Source organism: Myodes glareolus, chromosome 5, assembly GCF_982192425.1.
Source record: "Myodes glareolus chromosome 5, mMyoGla1.1, whole genome shotgun sequence".
In the NCBI taxonomy this organism is placed as follows: Eukaryota; Metazoa; Chordata; class Mammalia; order Rodentia; family Cricetidae; genus Myodes; species Myodes glareolus.
In genome coordinates this window covers 92,398,030-92,423,524 of record NC_142030.1, presented here as the reverse complement: position 1 = coordinate 92,423,524, position 25,495 = coordinate 92,398,030, and the positions used below count along the sequence as shown (strand labels likewise).

The following is a 25,495-nucleotide window of genomic DNA, read 5'->3' as shown; positions in this document are numbered from 1 at the left end:
AGATGTTAGAGCTAGCTAGCAATACACTTAAGCTATTGGCCAAACAGTATTGCAAATAATATGGTTTCTATGTGATTACTTTGGGACTGAGCAACCAGAAACAAACTAACAGCCTCTGACAACAGGTATTAGAATGTTTGTGGGAACAAGTATCCATCAGAGATGAGAGGCTAGCTGTCCATCTCTGCCAAAGCCCAAATGTTGCCTCAGTTGTCCCTTTTGAGGAATGAGAAGTTATGGGACTAGAGGTCAGGGGGCTGATCTCCTGTAACCCTTCTGCTGAAACCCTCTGGACTCCTGGGAAGAGGCAGGACAGGGAGGGAAAGCGAGAAGGTGGGACAGCTCGGGATTCCCTTCTGGTCCTTGGTTTCCCAATAACATCACAGAAAATATGGAATGCGCATCTTTCGGGGCAGGTTGAGAAGCTATGAACCACGGTTTTTCAGGCCTCAGTCAATGACTACTGACTCCTCTCTCCTCCCCAGTACCAAGGCACTGTAGAGAGTCACCTTGTGGACTCCATTAAGCTCTCACCAGGCCAGCCAAAGAGCAGATGCTGCTGACTTCTGGGCTCGTCCTTGGGCCCCACCTCACCCCCGCCAGCCCCCTGCATGCCCCTATGGAGGCCGGAGGCTGCAGCAAGAGAGAATGCCGCAGGCCAGGACTCTCGACGGCTCAAGCTCTTCGTCCTCCTCTCCCCTGGCACAGTCTGCTCGCCTCTGCAGACAGGCTGCTCCCTTGAGCCCTCGGACCTGTAGCTTGGGGATGGTGTTTCAGCCCTCTTCCCTCAGTGGCCAGGCTGAGGAGCCAGGACGCGAACCGAGCTTCTGCCCGCAGCTTCTTCCAGGGAGAACTGAGGACACAAGACAAAAACGATTGTTCCTGATTCCCAGGTGCTCAAACAACTCCCACAACTGACCAGGCCTCGGCGTGTCCACCTGCCGGATGAACCATCCCAAGGTCCCCGTATCCCAGTGCGGTTTGAGGACCAGAAGATCCATTTAGGTGCTGTGGACCTTGCTGCTGCAGACAGACACATTTACTCCTTCAGCAAGTATTGTTAATGCCTTTGATGTACGTTGCACTGAGGATTGGTAGCAATACAACAGATGGGAGTCCCGATTTCCCAAAGAAATCTGGAGAGAAAGGGAGTCGGCAGACACGGAGCAGGACAGACAGAGCAATGAGGTGCTATTTAGACGCAGCGGTCCATGAGGGCTTTCCTGTGGAGGGACAACTGGACTGACAGCTATGGCATGAGCTACAGGAAGAGCCTATCGGGAGAGGCCTTGAGGTGATGGACAGCTGTATTCCATATGAAAGGAGGTGTCAAAGCTGCTGTCCAAGGAAATTCAGCTCCCAAAGGGCGCCGTGATGATTTGGTGATTGACCACCAGGGGGCAGAGGTGTCCTCTGCTTCCAGGCTGTGGCGTTTGTTCTGGGGACACTTGAAAAGCTGTTTTTTTGTCAAGTTAGGTGGTTGAAGCTGTTCCCAGGCTCTGGGAATGTTGAACCTGGGTTTGTTGGGTAAGAATTCAAATGTCCTGAGTAAAAACTTCAGGATTCTTGATTCAGGCAACCAATCAAAATCAGAAACAAATCCCAGAGCTAAGTAGCTGGAGAGCATACAGATTCTGTGCCTTGCACATTTCAAGGTTATAACCTGCTTTTTCTTCTGGCTTCACCCCACAGATAGGGTGGCTCAGTCTGAAGGAGGCAGTCAGGATGAACCTTTAGGGTCTTCCAATGTCAGGTTCTTGTCTCATGCCTACCACAGGCATTTCCTGTCTCCACAAAAGTCTCCTTCCTGAGTCCCAGGGAGGACTAATGTGTTAATCTGAAACTATAGGAAGAAGCACCTGACACAAAGATTCACTGAGAGGATCAGAGTACTAACCGGGGACTCAAGGGCCCCGTCCACCCACACCTAGCTCTGGAGTATAAAGCAAACCACCATGTGCCACCGTCACAGTAACAGAATGTGCCCGTAGCACAGCACCGTCTGTGTTCTTCAGAGATGAACGCTATACATGCACACACACGTGCACGTACACACATGCATACACACGTACATGCACACACATGTACATGCACACACATGCATGCATATGCACACATACACACACACATGCGGCTCTCCTTTGAGTCGGACTGGGAAGGGATGCATGGTGTGTGTGAGGGTGTGCGTCCGCACTAGCCTCACAGTGAACATATGGGCTGTAGCTAAATGTACATCTAGCAAGTGTGTCCTTTGGGAACAACAGTCCTTTCTGGTGGCAGTCTCAGTTACCCGTGGTCATCTGGGGGCCAAAAATATTAATAGCAAATTTCAGAAATAACTTACAACCTCCAAATCACATGTCCTTCCATGAACGCCTGTGCCATCCTACCCTGGCTAGCCGTCCCTCTATTTAGTGTATCTACAGTGTGTGTGCTAGCTACCCGCCAGTCACCTCGCTGCTGTCTCAGCGGCCACAGCAGCCTACAGCTGTGTCACAATGCCTGCGCCACTCACCCCACTCACTCAGCTCAGCACACAGATACGGTGCATCCCATGTGACCACAGAAGGATAAGGTTGAGAACGGTACAGTAGTCTTCAAATACACGTCTGCATCGTTTTTATTATTGTACAGTCTCATAGTCATTTATTTTCTTATCAATTATTGCTCATCTCTTGCCATACCTAATTTAAGCTTGGTCATAGGCATCTTGGTGGGTCCAGGAGTACTTCCTTGGATAAGGAGAAACTATGGCGTTCATTTTTTAATTAAAAAAAAAAAGAGCTGAGTGTGGTGATACAAGCCTTTAATTCCAGCATGTGGGAGGCAGAGTCAGGCTGATCTCTGAGTTCAAGGCCCAGGGTGAGTCCCAAGACAGCTAGAGTTTCAGAGAAACATTGTCTCAAAAAACAACAGACGCCAGGGTAAATGCAGTCACCAAAAGCTGCACCATTTCCTGGGCACTGAAATGAAATGAGCTTGTTCAAAAAATATAATCTCAAGGCAGCAGCAACAGCACCAGACATGAAAGGCAAGTCCTCCTGAAGACAGGCCACCCACCCGCGAAGTAATCCTGAGACCGCAATGAGCTCTCAGCCGGCGTTAAAGAGCGTTGACACCCTGATGCTTACAGGGAGGGCTCCGCTACAGCCTCACAGAGCCCAGGGCACACATTCAGTATTCTCTTCAGAGTCAGAGCATGGGCTAAACATTCCAAATGGGAGTGGGGACCTGTAGGCCTGGAGACTCGCAACTATCCTGTCACAGCTAGATGATCACTGTGCGGACCAGTCCTTGGGGCAGAGTGACCTGAGCTCACAAACAGAGCCAAAACGAGAGTTCCTTGCGAGCTGCCACACCCTACCATGACTATACCAAGTTCGAGACCAGCCCTTAGTATCCATGCCAGCAAGCACAGGGACTTTGGCCCACCGCAGTGGCACCCACAGAAGGCCCAGGTAGTGGGCTGTGGCAGCACATCCCAGGCCCTCTTTATTACCGTCCCTTCAAGGAAAAGACCTGAGTCTTTTTCCTATTGATCCCATTGACCCTGCTCACCACAGGTGGCTCAGAGGAGCACCCCAGGGCCAGGACTCCTGTGCCATATTCCCTGAAGGCTTAAGAAGAAACAAAGTCAAAAAATCTTATCAAACCAACGAGGATTGGACGCTAGGCCCCAGACTGCCTGAGAGGACTTGGGAAAATGCCGGTTTTCCCTGCCGTTTGCTTCCCTATAACAAAACTCTTCTGCCTCTGCCTAGCTGGTGGCCTGTCTACCCCGCAGTCACAGGCAGCTTCTCAAGCTTGGCCGGCAGTCAGACACCTGGCCTGGCACCCACGGTGCAGCCGTGTTTATAGACAAGTCTGGCAGAGGCCATAACAGCCTCCCTGTTCTCTCACAGTGACCGACGTCAGCTACACCAGAGCCACAGGGAGGGACTTCCATGGCTTTTATTTACCCTCGTCTCCCCAGGTCCAGAGCAGTGCTGAGAGCCATTGCGACTCCATAAGTAGTTCTGGTAGGCACAGAACCTGCTATTGTTTGTCATTCTTCCTCTGCAGTCTCCTTGAAGGCGGGGCCCATTTTTGTTTTTGTTTGGGAAGAAGGGGTACTTTTTGCTGTTTGAGTTGGGGGTTGTGGGTTTTGTCTTTTGTTGTTATTATTGATACATAGCCTTGAACTTGATATTTCTGCCTCTCAGGCTCCCAGTCCCTAGGGAAGGGCTGTTTCAATTCTTCATTTTAAACCCTCCCCTTAGCACTCAGCTTTACAGAGAGGTGGACAGGAGAGGATAAATAAATATTAGTCAGAGACAACAAACTGCTACATAGCTATTTTTAATTAAATAAATTTGATGAAGACCAAAAACTTATTACTCTTTTTTTCAACATTTCTGGTTTATTTATTTATTGTTTGAGAATTTCATGCACTCAGATAATGTGTTTTGATGAAATCCAACCCCCATTCCTCCCCTTCCACTCCTCCCCTGTGTCTCACCCGTACCATTCTCCCTCGTGTGCTTTCTTTTCCAAATCCTCTGAGTCCCTCTAGTGCTGCCCCTGTGGAAGGGCAGCCTCCTAGTAGCTGCGTCCTTGGAGAAAATTAACTCCACCCCTCCCCCCAGCAGTCACTAACTGCCTAGCGTGGTGGGATTTCAGGAGCCCTGCCCCGCCCCATCCTCGCTGAGCTGCTGGCTAGCTGGGTCTTGCTGTGCAATCATGGTTGTTTACACAGCTATTTTTAACCCCTGGTGTGTTGATACTTGAGAATTCCGTGTCAGAATCATGTATGCAATACCTTATCTAGTCTATTACAGAGACTTTGTAAAATAGCAGTTACATAAGGAAAATTCTAGGAGAACAGGTGAGAAATGAATAAAAGTGGGTTACCTTTCGCAGGAGAGTCTGGGCAAGTAGGATGGAGTCTTTACAACGTACAGTCCTTCCTCTTGCATTTCCAACTCTTTGAACGTGTTCCTCAACCAAAAATCAAAAGGAAAGAAATTACCATTAGTGGGAGAGTGGAGGGGAAAAGAACTAGAGAGAGGAGAGGCCGGGATCCACCGGGACTTAGCCATGGCCTTGATGCCAAAGCTGATGAACTGAATCCTAATTAGAAAGAACACAAGAGTAAATCTCTCCAAGTCCACAAGCCATGGCACAAATACCAAGCTCCCAATGGGGCGGAACTGCCTCGGCCTTACTAGGTTCTCTTGTGTCAGACCAGAAGTCAATTTCTCTTCTCCTAAGGGTCAGTCAATAACAGCACGTGTTTCCGACCTCAGAGGCTCACCTGAGATAAACTATCAAAAGCGTGCCCTGCTCTCAACTACCAGGTAAATGACAGGCTGTGATATCTCCCAAGGTCACTCTCGGACGGCTAGCCAGTCAACACCTTGGAGCCCCCTAACCGGAGCCCAAAGTAGCCCTTCAGAAGAATTTCCTTCAGTTTTGTTTAATTTGTGACTTGTTTTGTTGTTTTGTTTTTCAAGACAGGGTTTGTCTGTGTAACAGCCTGGCTGTCTTGGAACTCACTTTGTAGACCACGCTGGCCTCTAAGTCACAGAGGCCAGCATGCTCTCCAGAGTGCTAGGATTAAAGGTGTGCGCCACTACTGCCTGGCCTGTTTGGCTTAATTGTTAAAGATTTGTTTGCTCTACATGTACGGGTACTTTACCTGTGTGTGTGTGCTCAGGCACTACACGTGTGCCCAGATGGCCTGGAACTTGAGTTACGAAAGGTTGTGAGCTGCCAAGTGGGTGCTGTGCGTGGTGCCGTGCGTGAACACAGGTCCTCTGCAAGAGCAGCAAGGGCTCTTCACTGCTGAGCCGCCTCTCCAGCTGCCCCCCCCCCGCCCAGTTTTAAATGGAAACAGGTACAATGACTTTTAGTTTGTATTAAGCAAAATGGGCCCAAAGGCGCAAGAGTTCCCACCCTGTGCACACAACACTTCTACTGGGTACCTCTAAGGACGAGATCAAGAGTTTCTTTGGTGGCCTTGTTTGTAACAGAAAAAGAAAAAAAAAAAAAGGAAATAATCTAGAAAACTTTCTGGAGAAAACCAGATGGATAAAATGTGATCTAGCCCTCGTGAAATTCCACGCTGAGAGAATGAACAGAGGATTCCTCCCGAGCACGAGCATGGATGTGTGACCCTCAGAGAGTGAGGAGAACAACAGACTTAGAAGGAGATACATTGTAAAATACTGTGGTCAAGTCCAGGCCAAGCAAAGTTAAATGGGGTCTTCTCTCTTGTGGGTCAAAAACATATGTAACAAAGCAAAACCTAAACATAAAATTAAGGCAGTTGTATACCCCAAATGCCAGTGGGGGTCAAAGAAGGGAGAGCAGGGCTTGGGACTGGAGAGGCTGGTGAGGTGACATGGCCAAGTGGAAATGCCATATCACTTCAGCTGGTGATGAGGTCATTTTATCATGAAGCTGTGTATCATGGGTGGGTGTTAGTGCACAGACCTTTTTATGACTCAAATAATCCAATTTCCAAACCTGCACCACACCCTAACCTTGGGAGTCACACAGCCTGGTGTGCAACATGACTACCACATAGTAGGTGTTCAACAACCGGTCGTGATAAACAATTATGGGGGCATTTAATTCGGGTTTGCTTGGTTTTGTTGAGACAGAGTCTAACTGTGTAACCCTGACTGTCCTAGGACTTACTCTGTAGACCAGGCTAGTCTCAAACTCACAGAGATCTGCCTCCCTCTGCCCCACAGGTGCTGGGATTGAAGACATACACCCCCGCACCCAGGTTTGCTGGCTGCACTTGTTTTAAGTCTATGTATGAAGAGTAATATATTGTGTTTAGTATGTGTCTTAGCTATTTGGATTTGACTATGGAAATTAACACTCTCTAACTAAAATACTAGATGTTTGTGACTTCAGCCATGAGGCTCAGATCTCCCCTGTCCACCAAGGGCACACTAAATGAAGGTTGAATGAATGAATGAATGAACAAACAGATGAACGCCTCCATGGATTCTCTTCCTAGATCCACTCCTTCTTCCCGGGATAACTCTGGGATTCAAGTCCTCTGACAGCAATGTGATAACTTGAAATCAGAGTGTGCTTCATACCCACAGCCTCCCAGAATCCTGAACCACGAACCTGAGAATCCCAACCCTGAGAAGATGCAGCATGCTCCAACCCCCATTTCTAAACTAGACCATAAATCCCTATGGGAAAAATTATCATTGTCTCCCCTCTCCCCATGATTCCTGGCCCAGTCCTGCATCCAAAACAGCTGCTTAATGGAAGGAAAGACCATCGGTTGGCTGCGAGGGAGCTCCAAGTGGGCCTTCTGGAATCAGAAGTTTTCCTCAAGGCTAAATCACTAGGAGCCTTGGTCTTGCTTATATTTATGCTTAGAGGAAACTAAGTGAATTTTGCAAATCTGGAAAAGGTTGAAGTACATCCTCTTTCAGAGCAGATATGAGTAGGAACTTACCTACAGAGTCGTGAGCAAAGCAGCCTCCTCCTAAATTACACCTGTGTGACTTTGAATGGCCTCTTCATTCCCAGCTTCAGTTCTCTGCTCTGTGAAAGGGTGATGACTATAGCTTGCTGATTGCACAAGGCCCTCTAAAGATTTTATATAAGTATATACACACACACACATATATATGTAAGTGTATATATAAATATATCCATACATACACATGTATTCTTATATACATTCTACATGTATGTACATGTCTATATGCAAAATTGTGAACACGCTGGCAATTGAGAACCCATGAACTTTTATACTTAAGTTATGGAAAAGGACACTAGGTTTGGGATTAAAGTAGCAATTTGGGGATCAAATGCGTGCTGCGGCTTATTGGATGCACCAGGTGCTGCTCTGAGCAGGCCTCACAACAGTGCCTCGAACTGTTGTGTAGCATCATTTCAATAAGCAGCTGGGGGAAGTAGGGCACAGAGAAGCTAAATAACTTCCTGGAGTTTGCACAGTTTGTGTGTGACAGGGCTGAACTCCGAGGGCTGCCTCCCAATTGAGAGGTTCGAAGCCCAGCAACTGCTATTTTCTCCTAACTTCATTTGTTTTCCTCCGTAGACTAATAGAGGGTTTGGCAAGGAAGAGCTGGAGCAGGAAGCTGGAGCAGGGCAGAGCGCCCTAGAGCTGCTGCTCCTGCAACCACACAGGGACCCACGTGCTGGAGAGCTAGGAAAGAGGAGCCAGCAGAACAAGGGAGAAGTGTCACCCTGTGCCACCTCTTCAGCCCTTGCTCTCTGTCCTGCTGACCTCAGCAACTCAGGAGGTGATGAACTGAGCTAGGTGGGAATGGTCTATAAACTGTAAAATGCTGGTCCAGAGGATAGATTCTAGAATTCGATGGTCATAGCACTTTGTTCTTATGCATTTGGTCATCTATACCCACCATGATTTCTTCATGGCTTGCAGATCTCCGTGTCATTGGATAAACTGGACATCTGGGGCAGAACAGATGCTGGTGTAGTAAGTATGAAGTACCGTGTACTTGTTACATTCGTGACAACCATTTCATGAACTCCTACCAATGCCTGGCACTGGAAGACACGAGCAAGGTGCTGGCATTAATTTTCAACACGAAAGTTAATACTGTCCTTGTCAAGGGAGGCACAGGGGCTGAGAGAAGTGTATGACTTGCCCATGACTATCCGTCAGGGAGTGACACCGTCACTGCTATAACTCTCTGACTCTAAAATCTTTGATCTGTCACCTAGCCCGACTCATTCACACTTTTTCATTCAACCATCAAGCATTTCTTAGGTAAGTGTAGTGATGCATACCAGCAATTCCAGTGCTGGAAGGGTGAGGAAGGGGGATCAAAGTTCAAGGCTAGCCTGGGCTAAATAACAAGATACTGTCTCAATGAGGGTTGTGTGTTTGTGTGTGTGTTTGTGTGTGTGTGTGTGTGTTTGAACATCTGCTACATTCTAATGTTTTGTGCCAGAGACTGGAGACACTAATGAACAAAGCAGCAGAAGTCTTTGGCCATATGAAAAGTCACATAGATGAGTCACCACATAAATAAGACAGGTGTCGCTGTATAAACTGGGGGTCCTACCTAGGCTGTGAGCTATAGAAAGATTCTGGGAGCGAGGAATATCGTAGCTAAGCCCTGAGCAGCTGAGAAGACACGGCTTTCAAGATTCCCTAGAGAGATGGTTTCAGTGCAGAATTCTACAAGACTTTCAAAGAAGAACTAATCATCAATACTCCTCAAATTGTTCCACACAATACAAACAGAAGGAACATTGCCAAACTATTTTTATGAATTACCCTGACACCCAAACCACACAAAAATATTACTAAGAAAGAGAATTACAGACCAATCTCACTCATGAACATTGATGCAAAAATACTCAATAAAATTCTGGCAAACCAAATCCAAGAACACATCAGAAAAATCAACCACCATGATCAAGTCAACTTCATCTCAGAGATGCAGGGATGGTTCAACAAACGAAAATCTGTCAAGGTAATCACCATATAAACAAACTGGAAAAAAAAAGCCACATGATCATTTCATTAGATGCTGAAAAAGCTTTAGACAAAATATGTACGACATCCCTTCATGATAAAGGTCTTGGAGAGAGCAGGGATACAAAGAGCATATCTAAACATAATAAAGGCAACATACAGCAAGCTAACAGCCAACATCAAACTAAATGGAGAGAAACTCCCAGCGATTCCACTGAAATTAGGAACAAGACAAGGCTGTCTACTCTCTCCATATCTATTCAATATAGTTCTTGGAAATAAGACAACAAAAGGTAATCAAGAGGATACAAATCAGAAAAGAAGAAGTCAAACTATCACTATTTGCTGATGGTATACTAGTTTACATAAGCAACCCGAAAAATTCTACCAAGAAACTTCTACAACTCATAAATACCTTTGGTAATGTAGCAATATACAAGATTAACTTAAAAAAACAAGATCAGTAGCCCACAGATGATAAATAGGCTGAGAAAGTAATCAGAGAAACATCACCCTTTACAATAGCCACAAATAACATAAAATTTCTTGGAGTAACTCTAACCAAACAAGTGGAAGACCTGTATGACAAGAACTTTAAATCTTTGAAGAAAGAAATTGAAGAAGACACCAGAAAACGGAAAGATCTCCCATGCCCTTGCATAGGTAGAATTAACATAGTAAAACTGGCAATCCTACCAAAAGCAATCTACAGATTCAACGCAATTTCCATAAAAATTCCATCAAAATTTTTCACAGACCTCAAAAGAATAATACTCAACTTCATATGGAAAAGCAAAAAAACAAAAAACAAAAAACAAACAAAAAAAAAAAGCAGAATAGCCAAAACAATCCTGTACAATAAAAGAACTTCTGGAGGCATCACAATCCCTGACTTCAAACTCTACTACAGAGCTACAGTACTGAAAACAGCCTGGTAATGGCATAAAAACAGACAAGAGGACCAATGGAAATGAATCGAAGACCCAGATACCAATCCACACACCTACGAATACCTGATTTTTGACAAAGAAGCAAAAAATATAAAATGAAAAAAAGTATATTCAACGAATGGTACTGGTATAACTGAATATTAACATGTAAAAGAATGAAAATAGGCCCCTATCTATCATCATGCACAAAACTCAAGCCCAAACGGATCAAAGACCTCAACATAAAACCAACCACAATGAACCTCATAGAAGAGAAAGTGGGAAGTACACTTGAACACAATGGCATAGGAGACCACTTCTTAAATATAATCCCAGTAGCACAGACACTGAGAGAAACAATTAATAAATGGGACCTCTTGAAACTGAAAAGCTTCTGTAAAGCAAAGGACACGCTCAACAAGACAAAGCGGCAGCCTACAGAATGGGAAAAGATCTTCACTAACCCCACATCAGACAGAGGTCTGATCACCAAAATATACAAAGAACTCAAGAAATTGGACACCAAAAGATCACATAATCCAATAAAAAAAAAAAGGAGTACAGATATAAACAGAGAACTCTCAACAGAGGAAGCTAAAATGGCTCTAAAATGGCTGAAAGACACTTAAGGAAATGTTCAACATTCTTAACCATCAAATAAATGCAAATCAAAACAACTCTGAGATTCCATTTTACACCTGTAAGAATGGCCAAGATCAAAAACACTGATGACAACGTATGCTGGAGAGGATGTGGAATAAAGGGAACACTCCTGCATTGTTGGTGGGAATGCAAACTGGTACAGTCATTTTGGATATCAGTATGGCAATTTCCCAGAAAATTAGGAAACAATCTTCCTCAAGACCCAGCAATACCACTTTTGGGTATATACCCAAAGGGTGTTCAATCATACTACAAGGACATGTGCTCAACTATGTTCATAGCAGCATTGTTTGCCATAGCCAGAACCTGGAAACAACCTAAATGCCCCTTAATCAAAGAATGGCTAAGAAAAATGTGGTACATTTACACAATGGAGTACTACACAGCAGAAAAAAAGAATGACATCTTGAAATTTGTAGGCAAAGGGATGGATCTAGATAACATATTGAGTGAGGTAATCCAGACCCAGAAAGACAAATATTATATGTACTCACTCAAAGCGACTTTTAGACATAAAGCAAAGAAAAACCCCAGAGAACCTAGACAACAATGAGGACCTTAAGAGAGACATACATGGATCTAATACATGGAAGTAGAAAAAGACAAGATCTCCTGAGTAAATTGGAAGCATGAGGACCATGGGAAAGGGTTGAAGAGGAGGGGAGATGAAGGGAGGGGAGTGAAGAAAAATGTCTAACTCAATAAAAACAATTAAAAATACTAATAAAAATACTACTACTAATAAAAAGATTTCCTGAATGAAGGGCAAAGGGCCTGAGATGTGAAGTTGTTGGAGAGACTCCCAGGCAAGCAGGAGGTGCCCCAAGGATAAGAGCAGATTGGAGGACAGGGAGAGAGGTGAGGAGGAAGCCTGCACCCATATACCACATAGGGTCTGGCGCACTGGGGAAAGAAGCCCTCCGGACAGTGGAGCAATGTGGCCTGGTGTACATTTGAGGCAGCCGTTATTGCTTTGGTGGGGTATTATAACTAATAATGGTTCAATTAGCGTGGAAGTGTGCAAGAAATAGTTATGCCGATGTGAGTGAAAGAAGGATGGGGAGAGCCTGCAATACTCCCAGGCCATCAGAGAGGAAGTAGAGAAGGGGTGAACAAGTCCTTCAGCTGCCAGGGACCTTCTAGCAGGTGTTTCTCTTCAGCTGAAGCAGGGCCTCATTTATCTTCCATACAATGGTCATTGGCTGTAAGTAGAAAAAAAAAAAACAGATCCATTTCCAGCCCTTCCCTGTAAGAGGGGCGAGAGTTCTTCCCACGACACTGGCCAGGGAGACCATCGTTTTGCTGCCAGGGGCAGTGGAGCGGTTTGAAGGTGCAGGGAAAGTCAGCCCCTCCTCCCTGAAGCTGGGTTCTGCATCCAAGATGTAGACTGATGTCTGCCACAGTGAGGCCTGGGAGTCGAGCTCCTGGGGATTTTGTGTGACTGCCTCTAGAAAAGGAAGGGGTCCTGAGAACACCCTCCCTGCCTCATTCTCGGAGTCCTAGGACTGCAGGGGATTCCTGAGACACCGCCCTTCTCCCCGCTCAGATATCTTCACACCTTCTCCTTCCGCTCCCTTCATCACACCCCTGCTGTCCTCTCTCCCTACAGGGCAGGAGGAAGCTAACCAGACTCAGAAGAAATCTGACAGGGTGGTACATCCCTGTACTCCCAGCACTTGGGAGACTGAGGCACCACGAGCCCAAAACCAACCTGAGATAAGACCTTGTCTTATAATAAAAATAAACTAAAATTTCTTAAATCCAAAGAAAAATACCACAAAGAGAACTTTTAGGAAGGAAAACGTTGAATTGGAAATTTTCTAGAAAACAGAGCAAATTATACAGTATTATGCAAATTTATGCAAACCGGCTACAATTCTGTCTCTTTATTTACAACCCCCAAATTTTTAACCCCTGAGGCAGTCTAGAGATGAGTCAATTCCAGCTGGAGTCCACAAAGCTAATGCAAATAAAGCTTCAAGAGTTGAGGCGTCCAGTCTTCCTTTGGTCTACTTCACTCTCACGGTAACCCACCCTTGGGAGGGACTTAGGGAAACCCCTCTACCAACGACCTCCATCAAAGATTCTGTCCTGGTGACTGAACAGAACATTTTGGCGTCAGATGAGATAATTGGGCAGATTTGAGGGAGGGAAGAGCTAAGAATAGACTCCTGCTACACAAGCCTTTATGCTAACAGTGTACAAGGGCAGCTGGTTTCCATTTTCTTGGCCCCAGATCTGAAGGAGATCGAGAAAGTGCTGGAGGGCAGCAGAGGGGAGAGAGGCCCGAGAGGCCTGGCTGACCTTCGTCCTCATTTGCAAATCCAGGCACAGGTGACCCCAGGAAAGGACAGCGAACAAACCAACCCGGATTTCATGGAGAGAGCTGCTGTTGCAGGCATGGAGCCCAGGGGCATGGGGGTGCAGGGAGTGTCTCTGTGTCTCTGGGCTTGTGAGACAGGTGCCGTCCCTTTCCATGCCCCCTACCTTCCAGGGAGTTCCCCCCACTGCCTCTCTCTGTGGAGGGATTGTCTCCCTTCTGCACCTTTATTCCTCACAATTGCTGGTACACAGCAACCCCCCCCCCCCCCCAGCGCCCTCCAACCACTTGAATCCCTCCTAACAGGAGGATCAGCTCTCTTTGGTTAGCTCACAATGGCCCTCCACGTCCTTTGTTGTCTCTGTTTGCATCAAATATTGAAACTCTCTCCTGAAACCCATTACAGGCCCCCAGGACAAAGACTTCCCGTGGTCTCCAGGACAGACCCAGTGCCAGGATGTCCCTCACAGCTTCCTCTGTCACCTGCCACCTCTTCTCCAGTTACCGCCCAAGGGAATGAACCTCGGAGATTACAGGGCAGCGGGCAGAGCAGCTGCAATGGTGCCCACACCCCAGGGCTACCCACTAGAGAGGAAATGGGAGCTGAGTACCCTGAGGATGAACCCAGATCCCAATTGCTTAGAACCCAAAAAGGTCAAAGGTGAGAGGCTAGGATGGCACGGAGAAGACAATCGCAGAATGCTATCTCTCCGCTGTCCGCTTGGAACATTCTTGTCTTCCAGCCTTCGTTCTGCAGAAGCCCCTTTATGCACGCTTTGAGTCTTAACTCAGACCTCACCTGAAGATCTCCTTAAGGGGTATCCTAGCCTCCAAAATTTAGGTGTCCCTCAGTCCTCTCATCTATGATTGTAACTGCCACTCGGTTCCTGCTTTCTGTTCGAGGTCAGTGTCCTAACCTCTGAGCGCCTGTGTACAGTTCAGTACTGTGTCTACACAGATAGCACAGATCCTCAACATGGCGGAAAAACAGGGCTAACCTGATGAGTGAGTAAGAGCCAATGAGTGTGTGAGGAAGGAGTGAGTGCAGACCAAATGAGGAGTGAGTGGATGGCGGAGTGGGTGAGTATGTGAATAAGTTAAGTTAATGAATTAATGAATGAGTGACTGACTGAATTAGTTAACATAAGCGAATGAGTGAGAGAAGAGTAGATAGCCCACCCATCCAACGTTGACTATGCCCCATTCCTGGGTCCTCAGAATCCTTACTCCAATGGTGTTGGGTCATGCATGGCCCTAGGAGAAGGACCCTGCCTTCCATAGACACCTCAGTTGGTAGGCACAGCACTGTCCCAACTGCAGGACCCTGCGTGAGTCTCAGAACCAACTCCAGCCTCCATTCCTTCCCGTGCCAAAGGCAAGAGCAGCACTGGACAAACAGCAGAAGTGGCTGTTCTGAAGGGTGAAATGGACGTGGGGATTGAGCTGGCGGGTAATGCAGAGGGCACAGCCTGGCACCTGGCTCGGGGTGAGCAGCCTCATGAAGAGAAACAGAACGGTCTTCAGTCACCCAGCTGCTGCCTTGGCATAGGCGCTGTGTGAGAGGATGTGGGTGGGTCCAGTCTCCAGGAAGCTCGAGGGCCTGAGAGCCACGGTTGGGCCATGCTGCCCTGCCTGCGGCTTCACTTCCCAACTACCAAAGGAAGGACTTTGCCAGGCTGTAGCTAAGTATATCCCTGACTGGAAAGTTACTCAGTTCTTCTTCCTTTGAAACAGCGCTAACGGCGGTGTTGCTTCACAGGCTGGGAGGCTCGCACAAGGTGACGGACATCAAGCTCCCAGCGCCTGGCCTGCCCTCGCCTCTCCACTGCCTCACTTTGGGAGCTACAGATCATCTCCTCATTTTGAAGAAGAACTCAGGGGTTCCAGAATTTTTCTGAGGTTACCATTGACTCAGAAACCCTTGGACACGTGCCTGAATTACCCAAGTCTCTACTCCCATTCCCCTGGGCCTGGGTTTGAATCATTCTTTCATTGCTTCATGTAAACAGTTTCAGGCCACTCTACAAGGTGACAGCAGACACCCTTTCTGTGTTACTCCCACAGGGGTGCTGGTCTATATACACACACACACAAAATGTGGGTCAGTGTGCTAAGAGATAGTCTTCACTGTCTCTTCAAAGGGTCCCGAGCTGAGCACCTGAAAGGTCAGGTTTCCAGTGAGGACCAAGGTGTCTATGGGAGCCACAAGGCTAAAAGGAATGCTTCATAGGCCTGACCAATAGGACTGAAACTCCTGCTTTCCCTAACAAGACCATCAGAACGCCAGTGATATCCTGGGTTACTCAGCTTGGCCACATGACAGGCTTTTGAGTCATGTGGGAGGCTCCTGTGGAAATGTGGTGACATACTAGAAGACTGGCAGCCAGTCAGCTTTCTAGATGTGTGTGTGAGAGAGAGAGCCATGGAGGCAGTTGGCACACACAGGGACCTCAAGGAGGAAGGGAACTCCACTGAAGGGCTTTCCAGCCTGCTAAGCCCCGCCTCCCATTCCCATCCAACCCCCAACACATCTTCTCCTCTTCTCACAACAACTCCCCTTGGGGCTCAAGCCAGCCTTGAGCAAGAGCTGCACCTGTGCATGCCAGCTAGATAGCCACCCCTGGATAGGGACAAGGAGGCTGGCCAGGCAGGCAGGCTATGACCTTCTGTGTGACCTTCGACATGTGAAAGAACTATCCAGTGTCCATGTTCATGGTTCTAACCCCTGTACTGGCTAGGAACCAGGCATTAGCAGACCCTAAGCATGCATGTTGAGTAAAACTAACCTCAAAAAGCCCAAGACTAGAAGCTTCCATAGTCGTCTTCCTTGACCAGGGTCAGGGCCTCAGAAGTCCTGTCTCATGGAGCCTCCTTCCTTTCAACCGACCTTTCGTCTCCAATTATTTGATCAGAAGTCTAACAAGTTTCCCCAAGTTCTAAGATGGTGATAAAGAGCCCCTCTTTCTTTTCTGGAATTAGTAACCCTAAAACAGAACCTTCCCTTCCTTCCTCACTCTCCTTTGGCCCACATCCAGGCCCTTCCTCAGGTTTCCTCTTTGGGCATGAACTCTGCATTCCTGGTTGGTCTATGATGGGAGAGAGCCCTTGAGAAGTGGGGGTGGGAACGCCCCAGACCCAGAGGTGAGAAAGCAGTTGTCAGCTCCAAGGGCATCCGGCCAGGGAAATGCCTTCCTGCCCGGGTTTCTGCTCATGCAACCAGTCTTATCTCACCGCCACCAACCCAGACTCCTTCCTGGCATCCGAGGAGACCAATCCTCTCTAGCGCGGAACAGTGACATGATCCCATGCAGTGGCTGGGGATTGGATTGTTCCTAAGAATTCTGAGGAACTTAACAGAATCCGGGTTCCTAAGCCCTAGACCCCATGGATTGCATGGTGCTGGGGTGAAGACTGCCCAGCTCATTCTAACCAAGCCCCCAGAGAGGGCTGACAATCCTGGGCTAGGAAGCCAAGGGCCTGGTGAGAGCTAAGCCACCCATAACAGGCAAATAGAGGTGGGGACAGTGTACAGTCAAGACCCTAGCGTTGGCCACCACAGAAGAGTGGAAGGCTCTTCCACCATCCCCAACCCAGGGGCCAGAGGAGGGAAAGGCAGAGAGGTCTTAAAGAAGAGACAGAAACACACAGCCTGACTGACCTGGCCAGCTTCTACAGGGATAGATGGTTCACTCAATCCCAGGACACCAAACAGCCTGGATGTCTCATTCATAAAGATACCTGGGCACTGTGTCAAATAGGGCAAAGGCAGAGTGACGGCTGATTTCTGCCCTGAGAGAGGGACCTTGGTGATCTATACGGTTTCCCTGTGCTCCACAAGCTCTGCTTCCCGGTAGCTCAGGGAAGCCCCTGAGCGCTCTCCACCTCCAGTACCCCTGCAGCTTTCTGTTGAGCAGCAGCGCTGCTCTGACTCACCAGCCCTACAGACCAGACTCCCAGATTCAGCTGGCTTCCTTGTGTACCAGCCCCTTCCACCTCTGGGAACTCCAAGGCAGGCAACCTGAGTCCAGTACCCTGGCTTTGCTGCAAACCAGCCTTATCTATGGAGTGATTTCCCACCTCCTTCTGAGGATGGAGTGAAGCTACTAGCCATTGACTTCCAGATAAAAATAGCCCTAATCTGTATCTGGGTTACCTCACTCAAAATAATGTTTTCTAGCTCTACCCATTTTCCTGCAAAATTCAAGCTGTCATCACTTTTTTCTGCTGTGTAGTACTCCATTGTGTAAATGTACCACATTTTCCTTATCCACTCTTCAGTTGAGGGGCATTTAGGTTGTTTCCAGCTTCTGGCTATGACAAACAATGCTGCTATGAACATAGTTGAGCACATGTCTTTGTGGCACGATTGAGCATCCTTTGGATATATGTCCAAAAGTGGTATTACTAGGTAACATCACATGTACTCACTCATAGGTGGTTTTTAAACATAAAGCAAAGAAAGCCAGCCTACAAACCACAATCCCAGAGAACTTAGACAACAATGTGGACACTAAGAGAGACTTACATAGATCTAAATGTGGACACTAAGAGAGACTTACATAGATCTAATCTACATAGGAAATAGAAAGTAGGAAAAGTCAAGATCTCCTGAGTAATTTGGGAGCATGGGGACCTTGGGGAAGTATTGAAGGGGGAAGGGGAGAGACAGGGAGGGGAGCAGAGAAAAATGTAGAGCTCAATAAATATCAATAAAAAATGTATTAAAAATAGACCTAATTAGTCTTCCTCCTGAGTGATGTCCAGGTACTCTGCACTGGCTACTAGGTTGATCATGGAGATATAGAAATGAATAGTTTAGTCCAAAAAAGCCCAGGGGCTGTGGCTTCCACTGGGGTCTACCCTGACCCTCACCTCTTAGCCACTAATGTGTGCTCTAATAAGACAGACAGAAAAACAAGCAATTGATCACTTGTTGCACAAGATGCTATAATAAAGGTAGGCAGGGGCTTGGGGAACCAGGAGAGGTACCAGGTCAAGGCTGAGAGGGGAGCGGCGGGTGGGGGGAGGGTCGGACAGCAGGAGGTGTGCCTTATTCAGAAGGCTGTGCAGAAGCAGAAAACGGAATGTTCCAGGTAGCAGATTAGACCCTAAGAGTAAAGGTGTAGAAAGCATGGCTCTCATAGCTGTGCATGCTTAGAGAAGGATCTAGAAATGTTCCACCTAGCTACTAAAGCCAGTTATTTCAGGAAAATATTGTAATGGAGATTTTTGCTAGTTTTTGATTGGTACATTATTGTCTTCTTTGAGTTTTGTAGTGAGAAAGAATTAGTTTCAGAATCAAAAAGTGTGTGTGTGTGTGTGTGTGTGTGTGTGATTAGTAAAGAATATTCTGTGTCTGGTGAAAGTCTGAGAAACATGGGAACATAAAATCAGGGAAGGGTCATATGACAAGCCGTGATGGAGAAAAGCAGGGAGCTGTCACGGACCCCAGGACTGAAGAAGCAACAGGCCTAGCTCAGGCAGAGCCAGGTGCTCATTCCTTGTGCGGGAGACTGCCCCTCAGCTCTGCTGATGCTCCACCATGATGCTCCCTCAACCCCAGGGAGTAAGCTGCCCAAGCCCTGCCAGTGCCAGGGTACAACTCAGAGGTTGTTCCCACCAACTGCATCGGGAAGTTCCAGGCTCCTTGGAGAGGGGAGTTTTTCCTTGGCCTCTGACTTCTCGAAGCCTCATGACCCCTGCCTGGATCTGACCTAGACTGGAGGAAGAATGAAAGGTCCGAGCTCTTAGAATGAGGTCGCTGGCAAAGAGAAGTAAGCATAGAAAGAGAACGTCTCCTGAGTTGTGTGCCGACTCCAGTCCTTTTTGTAGAAAATCCTTTATTTGTCCTTGGTCAGAGAAGAAGGAAACGACTTGCGAGCTGTGGCTCAGGCCTGTCACTCAGGCGTGCACACATGCACAGTTTTTTCTCTATTCAGAGCGATCCTTAAGACATGGCTACAATTTTAAAAACTGCAACAATGTCCTCAACCCAGAGCAAACTTCTCTTCACCTTTCACTAGGGTTGGAATTCATCCTGGGGTTGGGAGTTAGGTCCTGCTCAAACACATCCTATACCTAGTCTCTCTCTCTCTCTCTCTCTCTCTCTCTCTCTCTCTCTCTCTCTCTCACACACACACACACACACACACACACACACACACACACACACACAAAGATATCCTTGACAGGTTAAGTAGGGTTATAACTCAGCAGTTTAATGAGGGTTGTTGATGCGGTACCCAGTTTCCTCTGTGGAGGAATGAGCCCAAAATGGCAGCAGTGTTTATGCTGCTTAGTATGGAAACTTATTAAGGGAACATCCACAAGACAAGGCTGGAGATAGAAATGGTATACAGTAACGGTACTTTCTCCTCAGCTTGAGGATTATAGAGAGTACAACACAGGGTTGCGAGGGCAGGTGGAAAGGGAACGAGAGAAGCCACGTGTTCAGACCTTGGTTAGTCTTCAGACTGGGGTCCGAGAAAAAGCCAGTCCCCAATTTGACCTTTTCTTCTTAGTGATAAAAATGTGGAGCAGCTCCCACCCAAACCATCCTACTTTCTAAAGCCTCTGCCAGCTAGGGGCAGCACAGGACACAGGGGCGTGATTTACACACTTGGCATCACTGGTCAAGATGCTGGGTCTCAGGAGCCAGGCAGAACAGCTGATAGACAGCCGGAGGTTTCCAAGAAAGTTAGTCTAAACCACTGAAGTGAAAAGTTGCCGTCTGCCGTCAGTATGTAGTCATCTGTGCTGGGAAACAGAGATGTGTACTTGGGGAAGAAAACAAGATTAAGGTGAGGTGGGGCTTTGCTGTCCTTGAGTCACCTGAGGAGCTGTCAGGAAAGAAGAATGACAATTGTGCAATGGATCTGGACTCCTAGGAACACAGCCTAGGGACTGTGAGTTTATTTTTAAATCTTCTAGATGGTTCTCAGGTAGAGCCAAGTTGGGAAAAAAAAAAAACAACTTATTCAAATGAGAATGAATCTGGGTGAAGAAACATGGGGTTTGGGCAGCAGGGCATGGGATCCCAGGTTTGGGAAGGGAACTTCTGAGTGTCGGCAGTTCTGAGGCCATTTATGGTGGCCCTTGATGCTGACCAGTGGCCAAGAAAAACCCAGATTCCTTCACTCTGAGCACTTTCTCAAGCAAGTTTTCCACGGCTCAGCTGGTCTCCCGGGAGCAGGGCACCCTGTCATGAAAGATCTGTCAGAAACAGAGACACATCTGTGTCTTTCCACAATGCACGCACTGAATAAGAATAAAATCATGTTACGTCAGCTTCCTCGGCTGTAGTTCACCGGTTCTCCTAACCTTGTTTAGTATTTATAGCTGCTGCAAGCACAGGTTCCTTTCTTCCTGTCTGCATGACGAACATTAGCTCCCAGGTCATATGTTAATGGTGCCAAAAGGGTAAGAGCAGCGCCAGGATCCAAAGGGGTCTTGCTGAAGGCAGGGCAGAAAGCTGAAGCCAGAGCAGAGGGATCACAGGACTTAGATGAACACAGCCCAGCCACAGAGCTACCCTGGAGCAGACATGCTAGGTTCAGACTAGTCCACTTAAGTGGGCCTCGTCAAGCAAGGCCATCGTGTGGAGCTGAAGCTCCAGAGATAGAGGCAGGAGTTTGCCACCTGCCAATCAATTATTGGGATCTTAGGGTCCCATGACATGTGCACCAGAGGGTCTGATGGCGGGCCAATGGGTGCTGTGCACCCAAGGCTGGCTACCCCTCCTTTTCTATGATCTGAGGAAGGAGTTGCACCGTGTGGCTTGGTGTGTCCCGCGGACCTACCTGATGGCCTCAGCCTAGCTTCCTGGCATGACTGTGATACATCCATGTACTCATGTGCTCCTGACTTAGATTGATAAGTTGTCAGGTGGAATACTTTATTTAAGTAAATACATTATCATCCGTCTAGGTCTTGTGACCTACGCTGGGCCGATAGTGGTTGTTTACTTGCATAAACAAAATCCGGAGTCATTCTAGATTTTGACGTCTGCCTTGACGCGAGGGCTCCAAATGGAGCATGCTGCTGTTTTATAAAATGGAGCCATGCAGGCACAGCCTGAAGGTGTAGTGTGCATTGTGGGGTGTCTTAGAGTAGCACCCAGCCTGGCGCCCAGGCTCTCTCCCACCCTCCCACCAGTTCTGATGGGAGCAACCTGCTCTGCCCTATGGGGATGTGCTAAGAACAAATTTCTGGGCCTCTTGGGCCATTTCAACTAAAAGGTCTAGGAAAAGCCATACCTCTCAGCCTAGACAGGATGTGTATAGTCCAAAGAACCCCAAGTCCGGAAAATAATGTCCTATGGAGCCTGGAAATGGAAGGGAGGGTGGTGAAAGGGCAAAGGGGGGCAGAAGATGGTATTGGGACCAGGAGAAGGGAGAGGAGTGAACAGAAAGAACTGGGGAGAAGGGGGCGATCAGGGGAGGTGGCTTTTCACAGATAAGCCTGGGTGGGTGTGGTGTGGGTGTGGAGAAGGTGCTTTCTTGTGTAGGCATTCTTGCATCACATGCAAGGATGACGATGGCGTGGCTCCTTGAAGCGGCCTGCCCTCCCCTCTCCCCCTTTCTCAATCCTTGTTATTTGGGATGGGAGGTCTTCCCATCGCTTCCTTCGGGTCTTCCCATATGTTCACTCCTGCTATTGCTTGTCTATTGGCTGTTTCCATGTGACCGCTCTGATTATCAACTGCCAGGTCCCCTCCACAGCACCACAGCTTGAAGCTTTCGGTACTTCCAGGGTTGAGTCTGAGAGGAATTAAAATCTGTGACATTTCTTAAAGGAATCTGTGTCCACGGGAGAGGTGAAGTGAGCCTTGGGACCTATGGGGACTGTTCATGCTCCCTCCCCTGAGGGGTTGTCAGAGGAGTCTGGAGGCCACTGGGTCTACCAGCCCACTGGGAGATAGACAGGAGTAAGCAGCTGCAGAGGAACAACTCAGGGGAGGCTTCCAGTTACAGAGAAACCTGACTTGCAGTTGTCCTGTGTAAATGGCTGCTTATCAGATCCCCTTGCTTCTGTCTGGGAGGCAGGAGGGCTTGAGCCCTAAGTATTTGGAAGTAGAAGAATCCTGGAGGGGAACGGTGTTGGTTGCCCCCAAGAGAGGAGGACTTCTGCCAGCAGAAAGTGAAAGCTGGGGTCTGAATATTTTGCCCACCTCACAGATCTCTCTACACCCAACCCTGTTGACCTTCAGGGGATCACTAGTGGGCACACAGGTGCTAGTCGTATCATTTCCTTGTTTAATGGAGAGCGTATTGGGGGATATATTCGCTGGTGGTTCAGAAAAATGTCCGGGACTGGGGAGATAGCGCTTTGTGTGAGGCCTGGGTTCCATTCTTAATAACAACAATAACAACAACAGCAACAACAACAACAACAACAAAATTTGACAGATGTTCAAAGAGTTGAACAAAGAGAAACCGACTTCATATAGCAAATTTGTTCTCAGAGACAGAACCCAAAGGCTAAGGGAAGGATCTTTGCAAGAACACAAATGGTAAGATTTTACCTGCGTGAATGACAGAACAGCCAGACTGAATCAGAGAGGGAAAAACTCGGAACAGCTGCGAAGTAAGACCAGGATGAGGATTTCTTGGAACTGGACTCCCAGGGAAATTCGCCCTCATAAACTGTGGGTGTTAGCCGGGCGGTGGTGGCGCACGCCTTTAATCCCAGCACTTGGGAGGCAGAGGCAGGTGAATCTCTGTGAGTTCGAGGCCAGCCTGGTCTACAAGAGCTAGTTCCAGGACAGGCACCAAAAACTACAGAGAAACCCTGTCTCAAAAATCAAAAAAAAAAAAAAAAAAAAACCAAACAAACAAATAAACTGTGGGTGTTAATAGGAGTCTGGGTTAGCCAACGGTAGCTGTGCAATGGAATTGGGAATACAGTCCTACACGGAAGATTGGTATGTTTCGTTATGAATAAAATTTACCTCAAAATAGCTGAGAAAAATGCTGGCCACTGGTCAGTGACCTGGCACCAAAAAGTTGGTCTAAATGGAGATGAACGGCCTCACCCTGCTTTGAAGTTCATCCAGAAAGGGCTGGTGGCAGCTGGGACATGGGCAGTGGGCAGTGTGTCTAAGAGATGAAGATTCCAGGTCTTGGGCACATGGCTCTGGGGGTTTTCTACATGTTTGTCACTCTCCTAATAAACTATGGAGAGAGAGAAAAAAAATCTTACCTCCTAGGACTGTTCCAGCCCCTGGGACTCTGAGAGTTCCTGCAGAGTGAGCAGGGACTAGCCCCCATTCTCTGGCCCTGAGGTCACCAGGGCGTCTGCCCCTCACCAGCCCTCCAGGGCTCAGAGCCAGCCAAGCCTTGTTCCCCTGCAGTCAGGGTGTCTGCATTGTTCTTCCTTTGTTTTCCTACCTAGGCTTCAAGGCTTGGGGACTAGTGACTTCATACCTTATTCATCCGCTTGGAAAGTCCCCCGATTCCACTCCCATCCCCACTATCAGAAAGAAAAATAGTGCTCTCCCGTTTTTCGGAGACTGTCAGACATCTTTCTGAAGATCCACACTGTCTGGCATGATCCTCTAGATTCCCCTGAGAAATCTTCCTTCCTGTCTCACCTAAGCCCTAAACACGTTCTGCCTTTCTCCAGAAGCCCATGGAACCTGGGGCCTATGACTGTGAGCACACGCATGTGTTTGTGTCCATGCTGTGTCTAAGCAATCAGTGGGGCAGAAAAATCAGGGGCACCGGGGTCAGTTCAGGCTTTCTTCCTTGATGGCCCTTTGCCCTGCACTCCACCCTGTCACCTGGTGTGGCCAGGTCACTGTAGGTAAAAGGGCAAACATTCAGTCACCCAGTCTGTTGGGCTGAGGACTTTTCTCAAATGATGTATCCCTACCCAGAGGTCTCCCCAAATGTACAGAGGACCCTGATACCTGGATCAACCCAAGGCTCTCCTCTTGGGGCCATCCTCATGGTTCACGCTCTCTGAACATAAGACAAACACGCTGCTGTCCAGCATGGCACTACACAGAGAAACTTGGGATTCTCTGCTGCGGCTGACAGACCCTTGGTATCTACACAGGAACGACAGAGATGAATAGCCCTTGCCCCCATCCCACAGCCGTGCACAGCTGGATGAGATCGCACGCCCGGATGCTCTCTGTGAAGTCTAGGGTTTCACAACAGCGAGAGTCATTCACTCACAAACCCAGATGCATTGCTGAAGCACCGGGATCCTTGCTGTTGCTTTGTTTATTTTTGCTTTTGTTTTTCAAGACAGGCTTTCTCTGTGTAGCTCTGGCTGTCCTGGAACTCGTTCTGTAGACCAGGCTGGCCTTGAACTCACAGAGATCCTCCTGCCTCTGCCTTCCAAGCGCTGAGATTGAAGATGGGAGCCACCACACACAACTGGCTAGCTGTTGTTTGTTTGTTTGAGATGATATCTCATGTAACCCAGGCTAGCCTCAGACTCAAAATATAACCAGGGAAGCCAGGAGTTTCTGTTCCGAGAGCCTGCAGAGCACTGACTACAGGTGTGTGTGTTTGTGTTCAGTCTCTGTGAGCACCACCACCCACTTACTCTTTCCAGGAAGAGAATAAGAGTGACCTAGAAGCCACCAAGCCACTGGTTTCTCTCCTAATCCCAAGCACCCTCGCTGCTCGTCCTGGAGACAGGATGGCTGGGCCTTCTGCCCGTCTTATTTATCCTACATCTAAGAAGCAACAAGCCGGAAGTCCTTCTCAACGTGATGCTAGAATCCCAACTCACCTTGACTAAGAGCCGAGTCTGGTACATCCAAATCACAGGTCTCAGGGGAAAGCAAGTGTCTAAGAGGAGACCCTCTATGGCCTCTCTCCCCAGATACCCTTCTGGGTTCTGTCATATTGAGCTCCAAGAAGTGGTGCCAGCTCTTATCACCTAGACCTACGTGAGATTTGCAACCAGGTGTGTGTTAGAGACTCGGTTCCTGCTGTGAAGGGAACCATATTGCAATGGGTTATAATACAAGAGAGAACTCCCCTGACCCACTTCGCATTCGCCAGGCCGCTGTCAGCAGGTAGGATGGAGCCAGTGGCCAGGGAGAAAACAAGGAAGAAGCAACACCCACCACCTAAGCCA

The 25,495-nt window shown here is 47.8% G+C and overlaps 1 protein-coding gene across 3 annotated transcripts in view; it reads left to right on the top strand.

Annotated features, from left to right (window-relative positions):
- Rab7b (RAB7B, member RAS oncogene family) overlaps positions 1 to 12,939 on the top strand; it is a 30,480-nt gene extending 17,541 nt beyond the window's left edge. For 2 of the 3 annotated variants that reach the window (XM_085688279.2, XM_085688280.2), the window contains exons 6-7: positions 8,426 to 8,479; positions 12,689 to 12,939. In XM_085688279.2, the coding sequence (XP_085544405.1) occupies positions 8,426 to 8,479; positions 12,689 to 12,799 (165 nt within the window). In that variant the 3' untranslated portion in view covers positions 12,800 to 12,939. Of the gene's footprint in view, positions 1 to 485; positions 4,370 to 8,425; positions 8,480 to 12,688 lie in introns of those variants that run through there. The other variant, XM_048430691.3, reaches the window with a different exon arrangement.
- The last annotated feature ends 12,556 nt before the right edge of the window (positions 12,940 to 25,495 follow it).